Here is a 23690-nt window from a genome sequence, read left to right as displayed (position 1 = left end):
AGAGATATGTTAACGTTATATAGGGCACCTTGCATTCGAATTGCTTACTTTTTCCCGCCATAATGACTCATAAAGATGGCGCAATAATATCAATTAAATATTTCTAACTATTTATTGGCTTTGACTTGATATAACAGACTTAAAATTGATTCGATTTTCAGTTGTTCCATTTTGTTTTATATATGTGAATTGTTTTAGATACAAAGTTTGATTGTTAATTATTCCAAAACATGTGAAATATGTTTCTCCAAACAAATTCTCACTACTAACATCTAGGTCCACCCTTGCGCAGAGTGGATGCGCATTAACTTAGTACGTTGTCCAGATTCTTTGTGCCATTCCACGCATACCAACAAGTGAGTTGTTTTTTCCTATTAACTTTTAAATTTAAATTACAGTCGGAATATATGCTTTAATTTTCAAATTCAAGGTAAGTTTGAGCCATTTGATCACTTTATTTGGTGTGTAAAACACTCAAAATCGGCCACGAAGTGGCGGCATGGCCAAAATGTCTGTGCGGGTTTCGAATCTCTGAAATATTTGTCATTCTTGATGGCATAACTTCCGGGCTGAAACGAACGATCACCTGTTCAGTCTTCAAAATTATTTGCAACTTAAAATTTAGTTTTCCAATTGAATTGTGAGGAAAGAGTTTAACAAGTTCGTGAAAGTGTTGCCTGTTTAGGGCTGACGAGGTGAAATAAAGCGTAATCATGGCCGTACACGAAGGGTGTATTGTGTATAGATATGGCCCAGGTCGAAAACTGTCAATGGCAGTGTAATTCTCTTTGATTCCAGTTGGCTATACTGTGCATAAAATCTGCATCGTTAAATCCAACCTCTTAGATGAAAAATCTACAAAATGGACGAATGCAAATTTTTGTTTATTTTGGTTTTTGGCAGATCACAGGTAAGATTCGACTTTAATCAGCTGATACACAATAAGTAGGTGATGGTGCGTGAAATGTGTATTGATTGAAAATAGGAAATGAAATCAGTTGATGTGTTAATTAACAGGCTATTCATATAAATCTCTCTTATTGTTATCGTTTTATTTCATTTGAATTGGATGTTTGATGTGCAGCCAAAACAACTGTAAAGTTGAGACTACATGAACACATGCATTTAACATATCTGTATCATTATTTATTAAATTATTATTTACATATTAATTTATTGTGGTTGATTTTTTTCTCAAATGAACTTAATGATACATGGATATGCATATTGGGTACATTGACATGTTGGTCTAATTTGGTTGATATTTACATGTACATTAGTAAATACATTTTTATAATCTTCAAATAAAATTCCCTATTATAATTTTGCTTAAAATTTAGCATTTACAACATGTACAAAAAAGACATGCTAAAAGTAAACTCCTCATTTTTCATCTATACTTGCATGTTTGTCATTTAAACAAATTAAAACAGAGTGTAGACTGACCGTCTTGTTAAAGGCAATTAAATCATTCACACAAACTTTGTAATTAAAAAGTCTGTCTTTTTCAAAGACGCTAATTACACCTTACTGTGGTAACAATTGACTAAACATGTTTTTAGTGTCACTAATTAAAGTTCAGTACTAAACAAACACTTTGTATAAAAAAGCACTGAGTACACAACATAAGTAATTGATGGCAATTGAGTGAGCAATTTTTGTGTGATTTTGAAGTGAAGATACTAATAAAGATAAAACAGTTATGTGCTTTTTGATTCTGTAAGGACTTTTCGTCAAATTGTTCGCAAATTGAGTTTTGTTAACTTAAAACTTCATGATATAAATTTTTCTGTTGTCTTCCTGCTTGTTTTATAGATTGTGAATACAATAGAGAATTAGAAATAAGGGTTTAAATTTGAGTTCATGTAAAACTTCAAGTGGCTTTATTCCAATAAAAATAATTCAAAATCTATTATAAAAAATGGAATTAATACTGTTGTAGGTGTCAACTTATAGTACTTTTATCTCAAAACCATTGACTCAGAAGCTTTGTTGAGTTTAGTATTTAAACACATGAATGTATGATTGTACATGTACATGATGATACTACATGTACAAATGTCTGCAATTTTAAGACTAATATGAATTTGTTTAAGTTCATATCAAACATTTCAGTCTATGACCATGTTAGATTTAAAGTAAAGATTTCACATACAAGTGCATACATGTTGATTAATCATTGCAGTTCTATGTAAGGGTTACCTTTGATCAATAATCTAAAGAAAATCAATACATGTATGAAAAAAAATACATTCATGTAAATGTACTTACATTTGTATATTTTTTTTATGTTCATTAATTCATACAATGCAGTAATTATAATTGGCAAATAAATGAGCATAAAAACTACATGTATTCTTCATGTACGTGTATACTCATAAGATAATTTCTGTTCAGTTTATTTTTTTTTGTACAAATGTATGTACGTGTAGAAAATGATTTGCCATGCAGCTGATAAAATAGTACTTCAATGTATTCTGTTCCCACATTTTCTTCATATTTACATGTAAAAAAAGTTAATGAATAAGTGACATATAAACAAATTTTTGGGCCTAATCTAGATATCTATGGTTTGGAGAAAGTTTTCTTAAATTCTGTTAAAAAAATAACAATATTGACATTTTTGTCAATATAATCTTTTACAAAAACTTACCTTGTTAAAGACAAATGGGAGAAGTTTTCGCTCATTTCTCCCTTTAGAGTTGTTCAAATATTACATGTATATGTTCACACGTGTGTACATATAGATGTCCCTGTTAAAATAAACAAAAAATGTAACATATTTTACAGTTACACACAGATTATGTCTTCCAACTGGTCAAATGTGGATCAGAATTTGCCACCTGGTGCACCAGATACAATGACCAAGGCTGAAGACAGTCCTGGAAGTGCTGATGGGGATGCTGATGATCTTTCTAATGATGCTGAAGGTGTCTGGAGTCCAGATATAGAACAGAGCTTCCAAGAAGCATTAGCTATATATCCACCATGTGGAAGGCGGAAAATTATCTTATCTGACGAAGGGAAAATGTATGGTAAGTTTGAATAATTCATGGTCTATCATAGCAGACCAGTGCAATAGACCCATTTGTCTCATCTGCATAGAATTCTTAGTGCATGCCCTATATACATGTACATGGATACACTATTTCGCTGTACCTGGGTATAATGTTCTTGAGACCAGTTCTAGCCTGCCCTGTGGTGTGAGGGTTTCCTCATTGTTCATTGTAGACCCATTGGTGGCCTTGAAATGACATATTTCATCTTGTTTGGGTAGTTGTTTCTGACATATTCACTATATCTATTCTCTATACTAATCTCAGCTGCAGTTAAGATAAAAGATTTTTTTTTCCTTGTGCATTGGTTTAATTAAACCATTAGGTATGTGTATTTTAAAAACATTTAATGACCTCTAAACCTAGTATGAACTTTCACAATATGACTTTGAAAGTTCTCTTAACAAAAAAATCTGTGTGTACATATGTATTATGTTTAGTGTGCAATGTAGGTATGTTAAAACACAGACCTCAAAGTCTTTTCTTAGAATTTGCTGCAAAAGCATTTTTTTTTTAAATTTAAGTTTATTTTAATTTTGCAAGTATTTATATTGTAACTCATCCAGAGGCTACTTGTATTTTAAAACATGTAATTGTTTTATTGGAGGCTTGCCTTCAGGGACACACCTAAAAAAGTTACATGTTCATGAAAGTAAAAACGAAATGTAAGTGTATAAGTTTTTTTTTCAATTTAAAGTTAAATTGCTGGCTTGAGGGGGGATAATCTTGTGGTGCTTGTGATTAAGCAGTAATCCAGGGCTCAAATAATAGCCTTTAAAATTATATGCACATTTTGTATCTTCAGTACTGCAGACACAGCAGATACTAGTAGTACATATCCATGAAAATTTCAGGAAAAAAAATTATTGTTTGTCATGATTATTTGAAGTAGACATACATGTACATTGTAGCTCAGAAAGTGTCCAGTTGATTTACATGTGTGTACTGTTAAAAATAAATCAAACAAATGATGGCATAAGTTACATATAATGTAGATTATTGGAATAATCTTCTCTGTTCCCATGAACCCCTGCTGATATGAGTGTCATGGTTGTAAATCAGTGTTTTTTTTTCTGGCTATTGGAAAAACACAATTCACTCATAATACAATGTGTATGTTATGTGGTTTAAACTTTCCATTAAATCAACAAAAAACTGCTGAATTTGTAAGATTTATGATGAGAGTTTTCCTACCAATGTAGCGTAAAGTGTGGTTTTGTGTTTAGAAATCATGACAATGAAACATTAGCAGTAACCTGATAGGCACAATGTACATGCCAGTACACATTGTAGACTTTGTAGTCAATTGTAATTTTATGTTTTTCATTTGAAATTTTAATGGATTTTGTTTGTTCTGAAGTTTCCTTAAGACATTTTATACAATGAATGGCAGTACATATAGACATCAAGAATATTACTATCTGACTTCACGGACATGTTAATCTTAAGACCAAGTTCACAAATTTATCTGATCATTATTTTTCTTAATGTGTATTGTCAGGCTTGTGAAAATTGACAACATTTCTTTTTTCTTTTTTTTAAAACAGGGAATCATAATTGAACAAATAATAATTATTTGGGATTGGCTTGAAGACAGTTAGCACCCATTGATCTTGTAACATGCATGTGATCTAATTGTTACATATGCATGCACTGCATGTTAAGGTGCAATGTACAGAAAAATTAGCAGCTTGTTAAACTTGCATACAATAAAGATCAAAGTTATTAATGTAAAATAATTTGTCACTAAAACATTTGCATGCAAGAACAGATGTACATGTATCTGCCCCTGCTTGTAATTCATGGATATAGTGACATAATATGCATTTTAGGGTCATAAGGACATAGGTCATTGTGGTTGCCACAGACATTTATAACCAAGAAAGAACTAATATATAACAGCGGAAGCTACACGTCATTACATTAGGAAAAAAGCTAATAGATACTGTGCTTGTGATTTTGCATTTGCATGTGAGGATGGTCTCCTTGACAGATTTCAAATAGAAGTCAAAAAGTTCTCAGTGCCTAGTTTCAATTTTAAGGTGTTTTTCATTACTGTACATATACGGCAATTTAAGCTTTTCCTCAGATTTATGCTGTAGCACAGTACTTTTTATAAATGCTATAGTGGCTTTTTACATAATTTAGTCCCAAGGCACAGCAGTATAAATGGTCTGTGAGTTGGATAATATGTAACAAGTCAAGTTAACAGTACTTAATTAATTGGGTAGCCATAGTCTTAAAATTTTTAACTTTATACATTTATTTAAAAAAAAATCGCTACATGCACAAAAGTCTCTTAGATTGTAATAGTTTACAAAGGCATAAAGATTATCAAGTGCTTTAATTAGGGGACAGGTCTTCCCGCCCCATTTTTCATGATAGTTTTCTTTTTCATTGTTACAAAACAATCCTTTTTTTGGGAGGGACAATTTTTTCTTCAAATATTCACAGTATAAAGATAGTAAAAACGAGAGTAAATTAAACTGTTTTATTTTCATATTGCTTTTATTTCCCAAAAAAAAATCCATTGCTTCCCCCAGAAAATCAATTAATGGTTGATATCTAAATGTATCCATGTCAAAACTAATGTACCTACATGTAATCTGTATGGGTTATAAAAAAAAACTATAAACCACTAATACATCATTATAATATCAACCTTGAAAAAAAGTGTATACCCATCCACCTTCAGAGTCATGTAATTTCACACCATTCAGTTTTTAGAACACCTTTCTTAGTACCCTTTATACTATGAAACCTTTATCTTGTTTATTTTAATAAATCCATATTTTTTCGGTGGAACCCCTTGAACTAATCCTTAGATAATAAGACAAGACAGGGTCATGCTGATAGGCTGTTATATTCATCTGGATATAATTTTACAAAGTGCTCATTTCAAAAAGGGTTGGGAATCCTAACAGAGAGAAGTAAATAAAAAGGTAGAAGTAATGCATAAAGTAGCATGGGTTCTTTAAATACATTCCTCCATTATCATAATATGTAACTTCATAGAGAAATTAAGACAGAAATGACAAGTGGTAATAGGTAACAAAATTAGTATAATTATTTCCCCCCGGAGAGCCTCTATAAAGGTAACTTGTTAGAGCTATGATTCATTCTATGACTAATGTCCTTACCTCCAAATTTAGGTTTTAATATGCTAATGCTGTGCCTTAGGCAATCTACAGGTTGTGCATTTTAAAACACCTGTAAACATTGCCAATTGCTGCACAACAAAAGATTTTATTGGTAAAGTCTAAATCTTTTTAAATGGAAAGATAATGATAAAATCTTGGTTTAGTGATAAGAAGATTGATATGGGATAGCTGTATGTTTCAAGCACCCTCTGCGATTATGTGTGTAAATAAGAAATGGCTTGGTTCATTGCCAGACAAAAGAGAAAAAAAATGGGTCATATCGTTTGTTTTTGTTTGTATTTTGGCAGTGTACATTGCGTGTAAATTTGAGTCGTTTTACCTGTGTGTAGGGGGTGTTTTAAAATAGCCTTCATACAGGCTGATTTCATGTTTTCTTTGTTGTGGTTTTGTGGACAAGTGTTGGGTTTGTAAAGTGATACATTTAGGTCCGAAAATTGTGTTTCGAAAACCAGATTTTGTATGAACAACATTTATAGTTATGTAACCATCCATTCAGTTGATGAACTAATACAATATAGAATGAAAGGTGGAAAAAAATGTTTATATACATCATGTTCATGTACTTAATCACGATTTTTCTCCTATTCTTTACTAACAAACTGCTCATACATATACTTATTGTACATGTGTTGACTGTTGACACAATGACTTTCTAAAACAAATGTCAAATAACTGACATAATTTTCAGTTATTACATGTACTTGTCACTTATTAAACTATTTATTTCACCCATCAGTAGCTGAGACTGCATAAACTATTATAAAACAGTCAGCATAACAGAAATAATTATCTGTACATGTGTTGACCCATTTTGTAGCACCTGGAAATACCTAATCTTTAAAATCATTCCCAAGACAACATAACAATATTGGATGTATGCTATGGATACCAGAGATTAAGATTATCAAATTTTTAAAATTAATTGTTTGTTGTCTCGAGACATTTCTAGGTTACTAAACTAAATTGAGTTTTATAAGCTGATAGCTTATCTTGTCAAAACCACTCTCTTAAGTGTCATGTATTTATACACTTGAAACAAAACTGTTCCACTAACAGGTGGTCTATCTTCTTAATTATTATCAAGTTTTTCATACTTCATAATTGATGAGAAATGCATGTTGATACAGTTTTATATAGTTTTTTTTCTTATGTAATAAACAAAGTAAAGATTAAAGAAATGCATATTAATTAAGTTTTCCTTAGTGGAAACATAATTATAATGTAATTTCACAACAAGACTATATGTCAAATTAGATTGTTTGTTTATTTACAATTACAGATATTCTGTGGGTTTTACTGGTATTGTCTTAATTGTACATGTATACTAATGTGCTTAAACAGTGTGCATGTTATGAAATCAACTTCGTGTAATCATTGTCACAAATGTCTTCTTTCGGCACGTTTACCAACTCTGAATGAAATTTTCGTGGTTTTTAAAAGAATTTCATGACTTTTTACTCCCACACCTGAACATTTACTGAAGCCTATGCAAAAAATAACTACAAATGTACCTTGACTTTGTTCAATGTAGCTATTGTGGCAGAAAGTTGATCACAATAGCCTGTTTTATGGAAGAATATACTTCTAGATAAGTTGAAATATGTTTCAGATTATATTACACATTGTACACCTTTTTACTTTTCTCTCCAGGGAGAAATGAACTCATTGCCAGATACATCAAGTTGCGAACAGGGAAAACGAGAACAAGAAAACAAGTATCAAGTCATATACAAGTTCTTGCCAGAAGAAAAGCCAAAGAAATACAAGCACAACTTAAGGTAATAAATCATTGTTGACAACATATTTGATTTAATCTATCGAGCCTAATGTATCAAAATGTGCTTCTTGGTAAGATAATTTGACTCCTATCCTCAGTAACAATCAGATTGATTGTTGACTCAAGGTAGATAACTCTAAGTGAGAAACAGATACAACACAAAAATGATATTTAATATTGATGAAAAGATTTATTGATAGTTATCAGTTAAATTGAGAAGTAATGTGATTATGAAGTTTAAGTGCTTTCATGTAGAACAGATATAAAAGCATTCATAAAGCTTTTACTAATTTTCATGCAATTTATATTGCCATCATATGAACATATTAGAGGCGTAAATATTATAATATCATAGTAATGCTTCTGTTTAGATAGTTTCCTACATGTAATAAATGCTAGTATTTGCATGTAACATTTGAACAGTATATCAGAATTTTAAAAGCTGTATAATATGACTAACATTTTGATTTTAATAACATCAAGGTTGAGTCAAACAAACTTTTGCCAATTTTTTGTATTAACTTTATAGGCCTGTTGTTCAAAATATTGCCATAAAGATGAGCATTTCCACTAAGACACTAAAAATCTTGATGAAGGCCTGCAAATTTTGATGTATACAGATAGTCATAAACAATTAGCTTATTCTATAGACATTTTACCCACAGATTGAATGAATAGTACAATTTGTTTTGAACAACCAAAGCCCATATGACTTATGTACCCAGTAAGCATGGAAAGATCTGCATCATCTGTAAAAAAAATTAACTTGATATATATTTGTTTATAACCTTATATTTGTATAGCATTATAATGCATGCCTTACTTTATTTTCTAATACTTATACAGTCGATTCCCATGCAGGACCAGTCTGCCAAAGACAAAGCATTACAGAGTATGGCATCCATGTCCTCAGCACAGATTGTCTCTGCAAGTGCTATACACAATAAAGCGATACAACAGGGCCTTGCAATACCACACAATGTAGGCCCAGTTCGGCCATCATATCCTGGTGGTGGATCACAGGTAAGCAGGGGGAGATAACTCCATTCCTTTTAATCTTCTGGTGTAGTAACTATGTAATGTGGGTGGAGATAGGGAAGTTGGACCGGCATGCTCTAAGCTTGATGTTGTTTAAATTTTATTTCATTGTTAGTCTGAAAACTTCTGTCAGGTAGATGAAAAGGAGAGTACTTATAAAGAAGTTATGACTATTTTCTATTCGGTTGACTGTTCATGCAGAGGTTTTTACACAATATATTTTAATTTTAAATTCATTTATTGAAGAATTAAGTGTCAAAGACAACTTCTGAAAATTTTCAAAGCCATCAATTTTTGTTGTGATATCTGCTTTTGTTAATATTTTATTTTTGATTTGCCAGCCTTATTTGAGTTGTATATTTTGTTTCAGTTTTGGGCCCAAAATAATGTAGGACCTCAAACTGAGTAAGTAGTCAAACCAGTGTTGCTTTCTCTGTTTTCCTTAAGTTTTTATAAAGGCCCATACCCAGGGTTTCTTTATTGGTGTATAATGTAGGAATTAAAATGATTCTGGTGAAAGTAAATTATTTTTTCTAAAAATCCAAGGGAGTATAGCAACATACCCTGAATTCCACACTCCCTATGTATGGGCCTGAAATGTTAGTCTTTTTAGATTTGAATAGACCCTTTTGTGCTCTTTTTTGGATAGTAGATAATCCCTCATAGAGCTTGCCCAATATATACTTCTGTGAGGAAAATTCTTCTGTTCTACCCAAGCCCTACCTTGCGGAAGTGTATATTGAGCATGCTCGTCAGCTTACCACAAAAGGGTCTATTGCTTATGTTTTGCAAATTTATTGATAAGGTATCAAAGATATATTTCTTCCTATCACACTTAGTAATAGTAGTTCTTGAGTTTTTAGATAAATTAGCTACATGTAACTCTATAGCCTATATTAGCTACATGTAACTCTATAACCTATATTAATTAATTTTGGTTTCTCATACCTATACATGTATTGCATTTGTTGATGAACATCAGTTTTATTTTAAAAATGAATCTCTATTTCCTGTAGTTTTCTAGATGTAGCTAAAGGTTTAACAAAATCAAACAAATACCAGTAGACAAAAAAAACCCAAATAGATTCTATAAACATGTTCAAGTCAAAATACCCAGTGATTGAGATTGGAATTTTGAGAGTGGACTATTTTTAATGTTCTACAGAAATTCATTGGGCCATTCTTAAATATGTTTTTAAAAAATATTTGATTTAATCATTTAATGGGACAATTTCAGCTGTAATGTGATAAATGGTGCATGGTCCCCTCTGGTCCCAATCACTGAATACTCCACAGAAAAATACTATTCAAGCTTTAAAAAATAACAAAACTTGTTCATTTCATTCCCTTGTTAAAACTTTGAACTTACATGTACATATAAGTGTATTACCACCTGCTCATGTTCTGGCTAAGGTTACTGTAAATTCTGAAGTTGTTGTGTTTATTTAGTAGTGCAAAAACTTATGCCAAGAATATAATTAATTTTTGTCTTGTTTTTGCAATTTTGATTAAAATCATGCTTCAGTAGTGTTTAACAGAGCAATTTATTGGAGTAACAAGTCAATCCCATCTGTAATATAAATATGTAAAAAATTTCTGAATTAACACAAGGTATAAATAGATTACTTCATAGTTTCTAGAAAGTACAAAACACTGGAACACGTGGTACAAAAAATGTAGTAGAGCGATTACAAGTGTTCATACACAGGTAGTATAAATAACGTCAATCAAGGATAAGCAATATCTAAGGGCAAGGAGGACAAAAAAAATAACTGACAGAAACAAAAAAACAGCAAACTGAAAGTAAATGGAGAATACACTGTTAACGAAGTTTATCTAATAATTGAATATTATTCTCTCATATGTAGTGTGAAGCCATCATTTCCTGGTCCTGGTTTCTTGGATCACAAGCCACAGACCTCCGTCAACAGTGAAGTTGTACCTCCACCATGGCAGGGCCGGTCTATAGCTGGTCCAAAACTTCGTCTCTGTGAATTCTCAGCTTTTCTTGAACAATCAAGAGATCCAGATAATGTAAGTACATGTATATGTACAACCATGAAGATTTCTAAACTAGACAGTTGATGAATGCATTTAGAATCCATGTAAATCAGTCAAGTTCAGCTGTAAATCTTAATCTTATTATTTTTTTCTCTGTATCACAAAAATAAAATCTGTACTTGTCCTTTTGGTGTGATTTTTTTTTCTGTACCATATACTAACAATAAGTATTGAATTTTCATTAGAAATATAAGTTCTGAAATACTGTAAAATTATGTAAGGACTGTCCTGTCTTCAGTTGTGTATCCCTATAAAAAAATTCATTTCAGTACACTCAGATAGTGCTTATATGTTGACCAATTAATTCCCTAATTCACAAATTTTTTCATGCGTTGTAGTCCCCCCCCCCCCCAATATCTCTTTGGTATTGTATATGTCTTGGTTTTTTTTCTTTTTTTTTCAGTATGCAAAACATTTATTTGTACATATTGGAGCTACAGCTACTTATTCTGATCCATTATTGGAGGTTAGTATGTGGTGATTTTTGTACACCCCACCAAACAGCTGGGTACCTTGACTTAATCTACAAAAACAATTTTTCTGGAAAACTAGGGGTATAGAGATACAATACTTATGTAATGCCATATTGATTAGAAATCCTAACACAACACAAGGTATACATAAATTAACACAGAAAGAACAAAACTTACAACACGAAAGAACTAAAAGTACACATAGGAAAAACAACACCACCAACCATGTTAATGACCATGGGTGAACGTAATTGCTCGTGAGGGATGAGCGTTTCCTGCCTTAAAGTTCCTTGATGGCACTATATACTGATCATATAATACACTGCACTTGATATATTATTTAGTCTTCAGAATTAATAACCTGTAGATGTTTTAATACATATTTCTGAAGTAAATCAATTGATTCAAGTAGATTTTGGTACATCTTGAAGTTCATTACTTGTTTTCTCTCTTCCTTTGCCAAGGGTTGATTTCACTTTCAATGAAATATCTAAAAATAGACAAAAAATTATCACTGAGTTGCTTTCTTCAGTCAACATGTTCAAAATGGGTACTGTTCTTTTTTTTTCTGTATTTTCACTATCAGTAGAATGAAACATGTTTATGAAAGTGCAATTTGTATTGATAATGAATACATTTGGCAAGAGCCAATAGATTATTGATATATGCATATAGCCTACATTATGTGTAGGTAATACTTGTACAACTACCTGTATCATCTCAGATATGTGTGTTCACTGATAGCACTATGAGACATGTTGCATTAAGGAGGTAAGGGACATTACTCTTGAAATCAGTAATATGTTTGTCATATTCAGTTTCATCATAGCATATCAAGCTTTCATTTGAAACAATAAAATCAGTCCAAGTTACTTTGACGTTTACATGAGATTGATGTAAAAAGCTGAATACAAATGTTTCAGTGATTTGTAAGAGTTGTGTTCCTTACCCTAGGTCTACCTCCGTAGTGAAACAAATGTATTCCACTATATAGAGTTGATAAATGTAGTTCCTACACTTAACTGTATATAATAACATTTACTGTGCATATCATTAAAACACGCTGATTTCATTGGATATCCAGCTTTACACTTGATTTTTCATGAGGCAGTGAAACACTGTATAGGCCATTTCCACAAGTAGTAATTAACTACTGTGCATTGTCTATTTTCTATGTGTATCTAAAATAAAATGTATAGAATAAGAGAAACATGAAACGTTTTTATAAAAATTAAAATTGTGTTAGGGTCAACGCTTTTGCATACATATGAAACATAAAAAATAAAACATTTAATTCTTAAGTAATAAGTTAATCTAAACTTTAAAATTCACAGATATTAGAAACCATGAAGAATTATGACAGAAAATAGAAAAGATGGGACCCAGCATGTGCAATAATCTTAAATGTCTTTTTACAATTAAAATAGAAAATACTGAAATAACTTATTTTGCAGGCTGTTGATATTCGACAAATTTATGACAAATTTCCCGAGAAGAAAGGTGGTCTTAAAGAACTTTATGACAAAGGTCCACAGTCAAGTTTTTTCCTGGTCAAATTCTGGGTAAGGTCTAATTTTAGTACAGCATACAGTACTTGTAACTATTATCTTGTAATTTAATATTGGTTCTATTAGTTAAGTTGAATTTCAAGGGTCTTTTTATTTTATTTGAAACTTTAATTTGTGGTTTAAGCAAATCATGAAAACCACAAATATTGTTACCACATGAACAATTGTTTTTCCACTGTTTCTAATTTTTATGGAAATATTTGGTTTAGAAACTTAAAAAAAAACAGAACTATTGAATGATATATTAAATTTAAGGAAGCAGTACAAACAATAATCGAAAAGTATATTTCACTGTAAAAATTGCAACATATGTTTAGGACCAAAAGAGAAGTATATGATTTTTTGCATAGAAAAATGTTCCCTGGAAAATATATGATAAAACATAATATTTTACTAAATGATGTCATATAGGAAACAAATATTTACTATTTAATTTATAAACATGTTTTTCATGAATTCATTCATTAGTTCTAAACATACGAGAGGCAATTGGTTTGCTTGGAGTCTGAATAATATGTCAGAGCTTGGTGGCATGACTATCTGCAGGCTTTTGCATCTGTGAGCTAGCACAATAAAAATCCAGCTCGCCCTAGTACAAAGTAGGGTCTGTTTGATAGGTAAATCTTTCTCATCTTGAAATGTATGTAATATCTGCCATAGGATGTTAAACCATGATCAATCAGTAAATCAGTCTAAACATTCAAAAAACTTGTATTGCAATCCTGTGTATGCTAATATATTTTGATCTTTAGTTATGAATACTTTACAGGCTGATATAAATACAAACGAGGCAGACGAAAGTGGTGCGTTTTATGGTGTTACCAGTCAGTACGAAGGAAATGAAAATGTTCCTATTAACTGTTCAACTAAAGTGTGTTCATTTGGTAAACAGGTTGTAGAAAAAGTCGAGGTAAGAAATCATTTTAGATGCATTGCCATCACCTCATTTGACCAATCCCTTGGTGTTACTAGTATAAGAGAAGTCCATTATTTCATCAAATCAATAGTTACTTAAGTGGATGAAAAGTTACAAATTTCATTCTAGTAGTGATATATAAACTGTTAATATTAGTCTGTTCAATAAAGCAAGTGATAATGAAATTTCAATAAGTGTACACACAATATGGCCCAAATAAAGGAAGCTAATATCTGTTCAAATTAATTTCAGACGGAATATCCAAGATATGAAAATGGAAGATTTGTATACAGAATTCATCGATCTCCTATGTGTGAATATATGATCAACTTCATACACAAATTAAAACATTTACCAGAAAAATACATGATGAATAGTGTGTTAGAAAACTTCACAATATTACAGGTATGAATTTTTTGACGGTGCAAACCATGTTCCTCATGACATTTGAATTCATGATCCAAGGGAGATAATTTGGTTTAAATCTCTTTCTTACTGTTTCTCCAAAATTTTTGTAGCGATGAATTCTAAGGTTATAAGAAATGCAATGACTTTGCACAAGCTATGTAATTAGTTGTTAATGTTACAGTAGTCCTTATACTGTATAGTGTGTAATTTTCACATGGTGCTAAGTTTTGCTGAAAACACCAAAATAAATTCTGCAAATTATTTACTTTGAACTTGTATGCTTTTTATGTTTGAATTTGAATGCTTGTACTTTTTTGCATAAAAATTTAAAAAAATTTACATCCCCTGTAAGGGATTAGCAAATAAAAGTTCATCAGTTCATTTCCCAAATGATAAATGAATCTCTAAATTGTCAATATATAAATTAACTATTTTTCATTTTAGGTTGTATCAAACAGAGACACACAAGAGACATTATTGTGTATTGCTTATGTGTTTGAAGTGTCAACAAATGAACATGGTGCACAACATCATATTTATCGATTGGTGAAAGACTGAGATGATATATAAATATCTATGCAAACAAACCATTTCACAGCATTTTAGTGCCAGATCTTTGTACAGAGCCCTCGTCCCATCTTGTGCATTTGCTGGAGTGTGCTAGGTGTGAAGACCATTTGACAGAGTTTGTCTACAAGCAGAGCTATAGTTTTACTTCTTGTATTGTTCAGAATTATGCATGGTAACATGGTGGAAAACTTGTTGATTTTTATTATGGAATGATTTGCCAGTCAAAACTGTTTTTTTGTTTTTTCACATCAAATATATGGCATGATCCCTTCATCTGTGTATATTTAGATAAAACTAATATGCCAAACATGTTTTTTTATGTAAATTTCACTTGATTTTAATATTTGATATTTTTATCAAAATAATAAATGGGGGTCACAATTCAGTAGGTCGACTTTTTGTCTCGTAGTGAATATATAGTTTGAAAATGTCATGAATTTTTCTCGTTTTTTTTGGTTTATGATGGCCTTCATCATTCCTTTAACAAATTGATATAATGGTGCTTTAAATCATGAATACATGTGTCAAATACTTCTTTCTCTCTTGCCAAGATATTATGATATAAAAGCCAGGTTACCATGCATATTCTGTATAACATTGACTTTGTTGTTGGGTTTATTGAAGCGTGTTTCTGTTAGCGATGAAATTTTTTAATTTTAGAATTTGTTGTTTTGTCTGAAAAAAAAAATAATATAATTTGATCAGAATGGTTGTTCTATACTGTTTTATTGAGTTTTTCAACAAAAAAAAATGTAAATATATCTTCAGTATAGTTCTGTCTAAAAATCATGCAAATGAGAGGGAGCGAGAGTGATTTTTTTTTTTGATATTTCAATCCAAGTTGCTTAGATGGCAGATACTAGACCCTTGAAATAATACCTGCAATGGTTATTTCTAAAGAAATGTTTCATGTTATGAGATCATTTTGAGTTATTATAGTGGCAGAAGATAGTAACATCTTTGAAGGAATTTTTCGTATACTTTTTGAAAGTAGATTTCAATCAAATATGAGCTCTACTACATCCGAACTTTCACTTGCATTTTCTTTGTTTGAAAAAAAAATGTTAATTAGGGCTTTGAAAGGTATCCAGTCAAACAATATTTGTGTGGAAGATCTGTAATTAATCATTCATTATGCACTTTTGCATGATTCTTAGTTGGAACTATACTTAATTGTGTCCAGAGTAATTATGAAGGTGCATAAAAATTAAGTTTGGATCTGAGGTCTGTCACCTATTTTCCTGTTTCGAACTTTCCAACTTTTACTTAAAAATTCAAGTTGTTTGGTGTTGAATTACTTGTTAAAATAGTTTGATTTTTATTTCAATGTGGATGTTGTTAAGAAGTATTGATAAGTAGAAAATGTGGATTATATCTTTGTTTTGTTGTATAGAACATTGATGGTGAAAAGAGGTTATTAGTTCTCATTGTAAAATAAATGATCATTGTAGTGGTGGAAAGTAACAGACATCAGCTACTCCTGTCAAAATTACAAAAAAAAGATCTGAATAGTTTTATATTTAAGTAGTACTTCATATCATTAACTGCATCATGTTATATATTCATTAATTAGCATATGAATAATTAATACAATGATCTCAATTTGTTGATTGTAGAATTTTTTTTTAGAAAAATGATAATATGTAATTGAGTAAAAAAATTGTTAATCGCTGATTTTCTACAAAATATGAAAAATAGAATGATTGACTGTTAATGCAATAAGAATTGTAGTTCATCTCATAATGATTGTTTTGCATCATTGCATCTTTTTTCAGAAAATTTTGAAAAAACCTTTGCTAATGAAAATTTTAATCCAATTTCATTAAACACCTCCACTTCTTGTCCAGCCTTTAGTTTACAAGTGATCAATTTTGCATGAAAATATTTCAAGTTTTGAATTGACAAGTATTAATTGTAATTTGTTAGGAGCTGATTACCTAATGCTTGTAGTTCTTCATGAAGCTGTCTTGTTAACCATAAAATTATTATTGTGTTAAGATGATTGACGCTCACTTAAGTTTTATCCTATTATCTTTTGATTATACTTGCCGTCACATACAGCACATTTCGAATTGAAGCTCTACTTTTTAAATCGTCGGGACTTACCGCTAGAGTTTTCTCTCTTTTATTTAATCTGAAGATAGTTCGCATATATGCATGACATGTTAGTACCAATGCGTTGCTTATTGGCTTACATCGTGCGTAACAAATCCTTACGGGAAAATCTCATACTAATATCCGCCATGCTGGTTTCTACGGGATGATTTATTTACAAACGAAGTTCGTAAGTTCCATTCGAGCTCCGGTGACAATCATCTGCTTGATCAACTTCTCAGCATTGTACGTTGTTCGCATAAAATAAATCCAAGATATCTGTACTTATGCCAAAATGCATTCTGGGTTCTTCGGTTTTTGGACAAACCATATAAATGTAAACAACATCTCCTAGCAACCCGATCACTGTAAACATGACTGACTTTTGACAATGTAAATATTGGGACCGAGAATTAAAATCTCACCAGAATTTAATGATTCAATATTTAGGGAGAAGCCGTTTGGCTAAACGAATGAGCAAGTCATTTATGACAATTTAAACAACGGTAGGTGTCAATAAATTCTTAGAAAATATTTTTATTCAAATTTTAACAGTATCTTATTTATGTGATGCCGAGTATAGTTAACCTTTATATGTTTTGCTTTACTTTACACGAAAAAAAACCATAAAAGTTTGTATGTCCCTGCTGGCAGGTTGGGGCATATAGTGATAGGTGTTTCTGTCTGTTGGTTCTTCCGTCCTTACTTCTATTGTGCGGAAAGTTACCCATCTCTTATCTGTTACTCCAACACCTCTGAATGGAATTTTATCATTGTAATTTCCTAAGTGAGCCTCTTTAAATATCTTGCTAAAAGGTTAGCTGACAAGACATCTTACATGTGAATTACAAGTTCTTAGACAGCAGCTGTAATGTTCAATTATTTTCAGACTCTTGAGTAATTAATAGGGCTGTATGTTGTTTGGCTTTAATAACATGTTCTGGTCATGTCTAAACTTACTTTCATATAAATTGATTACTATATCAGTATAGTTATACAGCTGTAATGTGCAATAAAAATCACCTGTATTGTTTATTTTTAAAATGTCTCTATGTACACGCTTTTATGAAAATTCTTATATAGATTTATTATGGAAGTGTATATAATTGAAAACAGTTATTTTTCTATGCATATGAAACCAAAACTACTTATTACTAAAGCAGGAAATGATAGATATTTTAAAGTTCCATATCATTTTGTGATGATAAATTCTAGCATTGCTAACTGCCATTAATGATTTAACTAACACCAGTTACTGTGGAAGCACCTATATTCATATGTATTAATGATTATGGCTTGGTGTGAGCTGTGTTTTGTTTACCATTGTTGTTGCCAATGGAAACATAATTCTAACTTTCATCTTAAACCACTACAACTAGCCTTGTACCCAATGAATATTTTTACTTCCACATTATTTGTATATGATCAAATCATATTTTCTGCCATGGTGTTGATATTTAAGGCCAAATTGAAATATTTTCGTGTTTCTAGTTTCCTTACCCTATCTCTGTTTTGAGACAAACCTTACCATGTTAGAACATGCTGTCATTTTTTAAACCAGATTTTCCAGTGTTTCTTTTTAATAATCAGTGACCTTCAAAACAAAATTTAGGACAAAAGATTATGAAAATATATATATTTTTTAGCCTGCTCTCCCTTCCTTTGAATAGGAAACACACTTCTATTTTGTTTTGGCCTAATTGTTATTTTAACTTTCCCTTTATGCAGTATAATTTCAACTGTTGTATACCTTTTTAAAACCAAGGATTTTGCATGTTGTATACACTGTATTTTACAAGATGTATATTTTATATTAAGTGTGCCTTCTGAATATATAATCCATCCAGAAGCTTAACGTTTTTTAAAAGACTTTTAAATGTTTGTTGTTAAAAGACATGTTACCAGATATTTTCTATCTACATGTACAAGGAGAAGAGAAGTTTAAGATAATAGTTCTATAAGGTTGTTTGATGTTGTGTATTTACTTTAAAACCATTTATAATTTTATTAAGAGTTTTCCCTTAGAGTTTATTATTGTAAATAATTATTTTAGACTCATTAGTGTTTTATAATTTTTTTTTAATGCTTTAAGCATGGCTGGTTTTTTTTTTTTTTTTTTAAAGTTTAAGTATGCTTTTATTACACTTTGTTTGGGCATTGCTATTGATAATGAACACTTTTTAAAAGATTTACAAGTAGAATGCTTTCCTAATTCCTAAAATTGATTGAGAAAGCAAATAATCCTGAGCCTTTTTTTATTGCAATTTTAATTGAACTGATACTAATAACAGTACAAATCTAGTAAGGATTCTGAGTGATATAAATAGCTCTCTAGGTAGAATTTACTTCCTTCTTGATTACTGCCAAACACTTGTGTAATCTTTATAAGAAGTTTTGCAAGTTTGAACAGTCAGAATTGAGAAGTTTCATCATTAGTTGCATTGCAAGTTGTATCAGTTCAATTGCATTTGCCATAATGGTACAGGTTTTTTAAGACCAAATTATTACTGTCACATTGTAAGAGTTGAAAAAATGGTATTTTATCATTTGTAAAGGTCACATAACATGAACTTGTAGTTGTCACTACAATTTTTCACAAAAAATGAATGTAATATTTGTCACAAAAAGTCCCATTGTAATTTTATTACATTAATTGTAGTATTAATCAATGCATAACACTTAGGAGAAATATATTATAATCTGTTCAGTCACATGTCATAAATATGTGTATTGATTTATCTCATTTCTAGTCAATTTTCACTTTCTTCTAAAAAATATGATCTAGTTCATGTTGGAAGCATTTTTTCCCTAACTCCTAGAAAATTAGCTTTTGCCCATATTTTGTCTGGTTGTTCAATTGGCATAAATGTTTTTTTTTTCCTACCACAAAAAAATTCCAATTGATAATGGTATGGTGGTAAGGTAAACATATGAAAATGATAATACTGTCACCATATTAAGTAATCTAACCAGTCCTCATTTGTAACTACAAAAGGGCTGTTATTTATGAACAAAACTACTGGGATAGGTTTTTATATAATAGAATTGAATTTTTATTTATTTTTTACCATGACATTGTCAACAATTGAAAGAAATATCATCTTTTGTCATTATCATGACAAAGCTATTGTTATATTTAAGTGTGGCAGATCTTTTTCATAATGAAGTATAATAAAGAACAAGAGAAGGAACCCTTACTGGTTCAATGTGAAATGTCTTTCCTTTGAACTTTTAAAGAAGAACAATAGCATTGAATTGTTTTATAGAGCCGCCTTGGCTGATTGGTGCATGTTATAACCATTTCTAAGTTATGTACATTGGTCATTGATACTGGAGTTATTTTATCTGAATAATCCTGATATAATATGATACCGGTATTCCTATTTATACATTTTATTTCTAGCATTTATCATCATAGGAAATATATCATAATTCATTTATTCCAAGTGTTTTATGGTTTGTCCTTGTAGGTACTTTCGTGACTAGTCTGTTATTTCGCAACCTACAAGGGCAGTATTTTACCTCTTATTCTTGGGAGTAACTAATGTAATAAACTTTCTTCATAAATTGCTGTACATTCAGGGAATTAGTGCATGTGTTAATTATGACATTTAGGTCAATTTGTACAAAAATGAAATATTTATGTTTGTGATATTGAGAGAAATATTGCTTCAGAAATTATGATAATTCAAAATTAATTCTAAGAATTTCAACCCAGTCTCATTTGCACTTTGAATTTCTGAATTTACATTATTCGTTTTCACCTGCTATGCAAAAAGTTTCGACCTCTGAAACTTAAGACGTAAAACCAGAAAAGATCAGTAGATATCATTGAAAGTCTGTCCAATGCAATTTACATATTTTATATGAACTATAATCTGTTTAACCATGTGCCTTATATTCCAAGTTTGTAGTGGTTCTGCTAAGGAGGATCAGAATTATTCAGATAAGATGCTCTGTTGAATATAACATATTGTTAATTGCCTGAAAAGAGCTTGTTTTACTTAAAAAAATAATTTTGTAAAAATATTACAGAGTAAATATTCTTATCTATTTATGTCTTCATCTTAATTATTCTTAGCCAGATTATACTGTCTTGTTTGCCCCTGCTTTACAGCTAGTTAAAATAGACCAGTTCCAATTTCAATACAAATTTAGGTAGGCTAGTGAGAAATTGAATAACTCTTTAGCTAGAAATCTGCCCTGCATTATTCCAGTGTGTCCTACTTAACTACTATAGAACATCTGTGTGATCTTTTTGACACTGTCTTTGAAGTTTGAATAGCTGTCAGTTATGATAGTGGATGGCAAAATTAAGGGTAAAGGTCATCATAATTATCAGCTATTCAAAATCTAAAGACAGTGTCCAAAAGATCACAAAGCAGATTTATATCTAGTGAGCTATTTAAATTAATCACTAGCCTAGCTAGATTTCAACAACATGCAGCTGTAATGCCCTGGGTATATAAACTTTACTAGTAATCAACCCTTCAAAGCAGTGGAGGGTTGGAGTTAGTGACTGGAGCCATTTAAGAATCAAGGGCCAAAAGGGGCCTTCTTGATTCTGGTCCAATTCTTATCCTATGTCACATTTCAATCACAGTCCAAATTCCATAGCTGTAACCTGTATGAAGCCTTGTCCACACTTGTCCAAACTGTTCCAAGTTATATCAATTGCAAGCAGCACCATGCAAAGGTTTTTAACTAGAGGGGTACTTAGTTAAAAATTGCTAATTTAGGATAGCAGCTCAATCCTTCAAACTTTGCTGAATGATTAGTACCTAATAGCAATAAAGGCCTGGATAAGATTGCTTTTCACAGAAATTGATCAAAGTGGACCACTCTTTGGGAGTATTGAGAGTGAACTTTTCTAAAGAGTGCAAATGTGGTGGTATTGTTATGGTGCTCTCTAAGGTTCTTTAATTAATTGAGAAGCACTTCAGTAAATTTGAAAATACCAATCAGATAAATGTTGTATATTATGGTATTCTGTACAAAAGTTTCAAGGGATAGCCGCTCATCATAAGAATTAAAACCAAATATTTAAATTCAGAACTTAAAATAATTACTCGGTAGACATGTACTCAAAATCAAAAATATTGTAATAGGAAACAAAATCTAGAACTGTTCTTGTACATCCATCTTCTAAGTCTTTTCAATGTATTTAGCAGGAATTAATATGCTTAGTCCCATTTGAACAAACGAGATAGTCATCAGAAGCCCTTCAAATTTTTTGATATACACATTTCCAGAGATCCATATGTGCTGTTTCGAAACTGTATAGGGTTTTTCACCTAAAAGACATCTACAAACAATCTACTTTTTGTGCAGTTAGGTGGCTGTGGCCTCTCCAGGTTGCCACTGAAACCCTTTGTCATTTTGGCATATGCATAACCAAGGTTTTTGCATGGATGATATAAGGGTGATTAAGGGACCACAAATTTTTCAGGCGAGTTTTCTTACATTACAGCACGTTGAACTAAGCCATTTTTTTCAGCAGCATATGCTATCACTAGTACATTACTTTACGAAATTTGTGACCTACACTGTTGTTCTTTAGCTCACCTGGCCGAAAGCCAAGTGAGCTATTGCCATCACTTGGCGTCCATCGTTGTCGGTCACAAATTTTCAAAACTCTTCTACTCTGACACTACTTGACCAATTGGAACCAAACTTGGTATGAATGTTCCTTGGGGTATCCTGCATAGAGCTGAGGAGAGGATTTTTTATCCATAAAAAAACTTGGCTGCCGTTACTAAAAAAACATAAAGGTCAGACTGTATTTTTGCATATATCTCCAAAACCATTAGGTTTAGCCAAATTCTGACATAAGTAAAAGTGTATAGCATGATGAGATCTATCTCTGGTCAAATTTTCATTTTAATCTGTTGAGCAATTTTGGAATTATTGCCCTTTTTGACGTTTTTTTTTTTTTTTTTTTGTATTTTAATGTTATTTCTTTCAAAATAAATCTCATTGTATTGGTTCATCCATATCTTTCTTTTTATGTTTTTGAAACTTCACTCAATGAGATTGAAAGGTTAACAATTCGATAATCCTAATTATTATATAGATAGTAGTGCTTTATCAATTGTTCCCAGTGTAATAAATTTCAATAATTCACACTGAAATAAATTAGGTAATTTCACTCTCAGACTTTCTCCCACCAAAACGTCACAACACCAATATCAATCTGCCATTCACAAAAATTAAAATTCATGTGGAAAAAAGCAATGAATAATGGAGGAAATCTATATAATAAATAGGATAATCAATTGGTTAATTATAAATAACCAAAATATGACCACTTGTGCCAAGAACACAAAGATTTAACTTGTGCGTGGAACTAGTTCTGAACACTCTTAAATCTAGGCGTTCTTTGGCACTCGTGATCATATTTTTGTTATTCACTCTTTCCTATTAATTATCCTATTATTAATCTTGCCTATGAAATGGTTAAAGTTACCAAACTAATCGTAATTGCATCTTCAAATGGAAAACTAGGTTAAATCAAAGTGCTGATAACACTTGTGGAAAATTGTAGCCTGAACAAAATTTTAAAGATTAC

The 23690-nt window shown here is 31.0% G+C and overlaps 1 protein-coding gene and 1 long non-coding RNA gene across 6 annotated transcripts; one reads left to right on the top strand and one right to left on the bottom strand.

The window, feature by feature from the left end:
- Nucleotides 1-98: 98 nt before the first annotated feature.
- LOC148614106 (uncharacterized) lies at nt 99-6306 on the bottom strand. Its single transcript, XR_015923574.1, has 3 exons — nt 6197-6306; nt 2654-2753; nt 99-855 (listed from the first exon to the last, which is right to left on the bottom strand). It is a non-coding gene; the product is annotated as an uncharacterized LOC148614106 (long non-coding RNA).
- On the top strand, nt 298-21175 carry LOC148614105 (transcriptional enhancer factor TEF-1-like). 5 transcript variants are annotated; one of them, XM_088587964.1, is made up of 11 exons: nt 298-356; nt 2791-3035; nt 7868-7995; nt 8856-9017; nt 9403-9437; nt 10901-11066; nt 11497-11559; nt 13021-13128; nt 13904-14044; nt 14303-14455; nt 14903-21175. In XM_088587964.1, exons 1-11 carry the CDS (start codon nt 298-300, stop codon nt 15014-15016), a joined length of 1374 nt encoding a protein of 457 aa, XP_088444090.1. In that variant the 3' UTR covers nt 15017-21175. The 5 variants fall into 5 exon arrangements, with proteins under 5 accessions (XP_088444090.1, XP_088444089.1, XP_088444093.1 ...); XM_088587963.1 differs by having other exon boundaries at nt 8841-9017; XM_088587967.1 differs by having other exon boundaries at nt 308-430.
- The last annotated feature ends 2515 nt before the right edge of the window (nt 21176-23690 follow it).

This window comes from Perna viridis, chromosome 6 (genome assembly GCF_037379345.1).
Source record: "Perna viridis isolate PV_CMFRI_1.1 ecotype Kerala chromosome 6, ASM3737934v1, whole genome shotgun sequence".
Taxonomy (NCBI): Eukaryota; Metazoa; Mollusca; class Bivalvia; order Mytilida; family Mytilidae; genus Perna; species Perna viridis.
Note: the sequence above shows the minus strand (reverse complement) of the source record. Positions and strands in the feature narration are given on the sequence as shown.

Excerpts from the sequence above, each read along its gene's own strand:
- LOC148614105 (XM_088587963.1), top strand. The coding sequence starts at position 298 with ATGCGCATTAACTTAGTACGTTGTCCAGATTCTTTGTGCCATTCCACG. Across the intron at positions 9,018-9,402 it reads ATCCTGGTGGTGGATCACAG|TTTTGGGCCCAAAATAATGT; the intron begins GTAAGCAGGGGG and ends ATTTTGTTTCAG. Across the intron at positions 13,129-13,903 it reads TTTTCCTGGTCAAATTCTGG|GCTGATATAAATACAAACGA; the intron begins GTAAGGTCTAAT and ends AATACTTTACAG.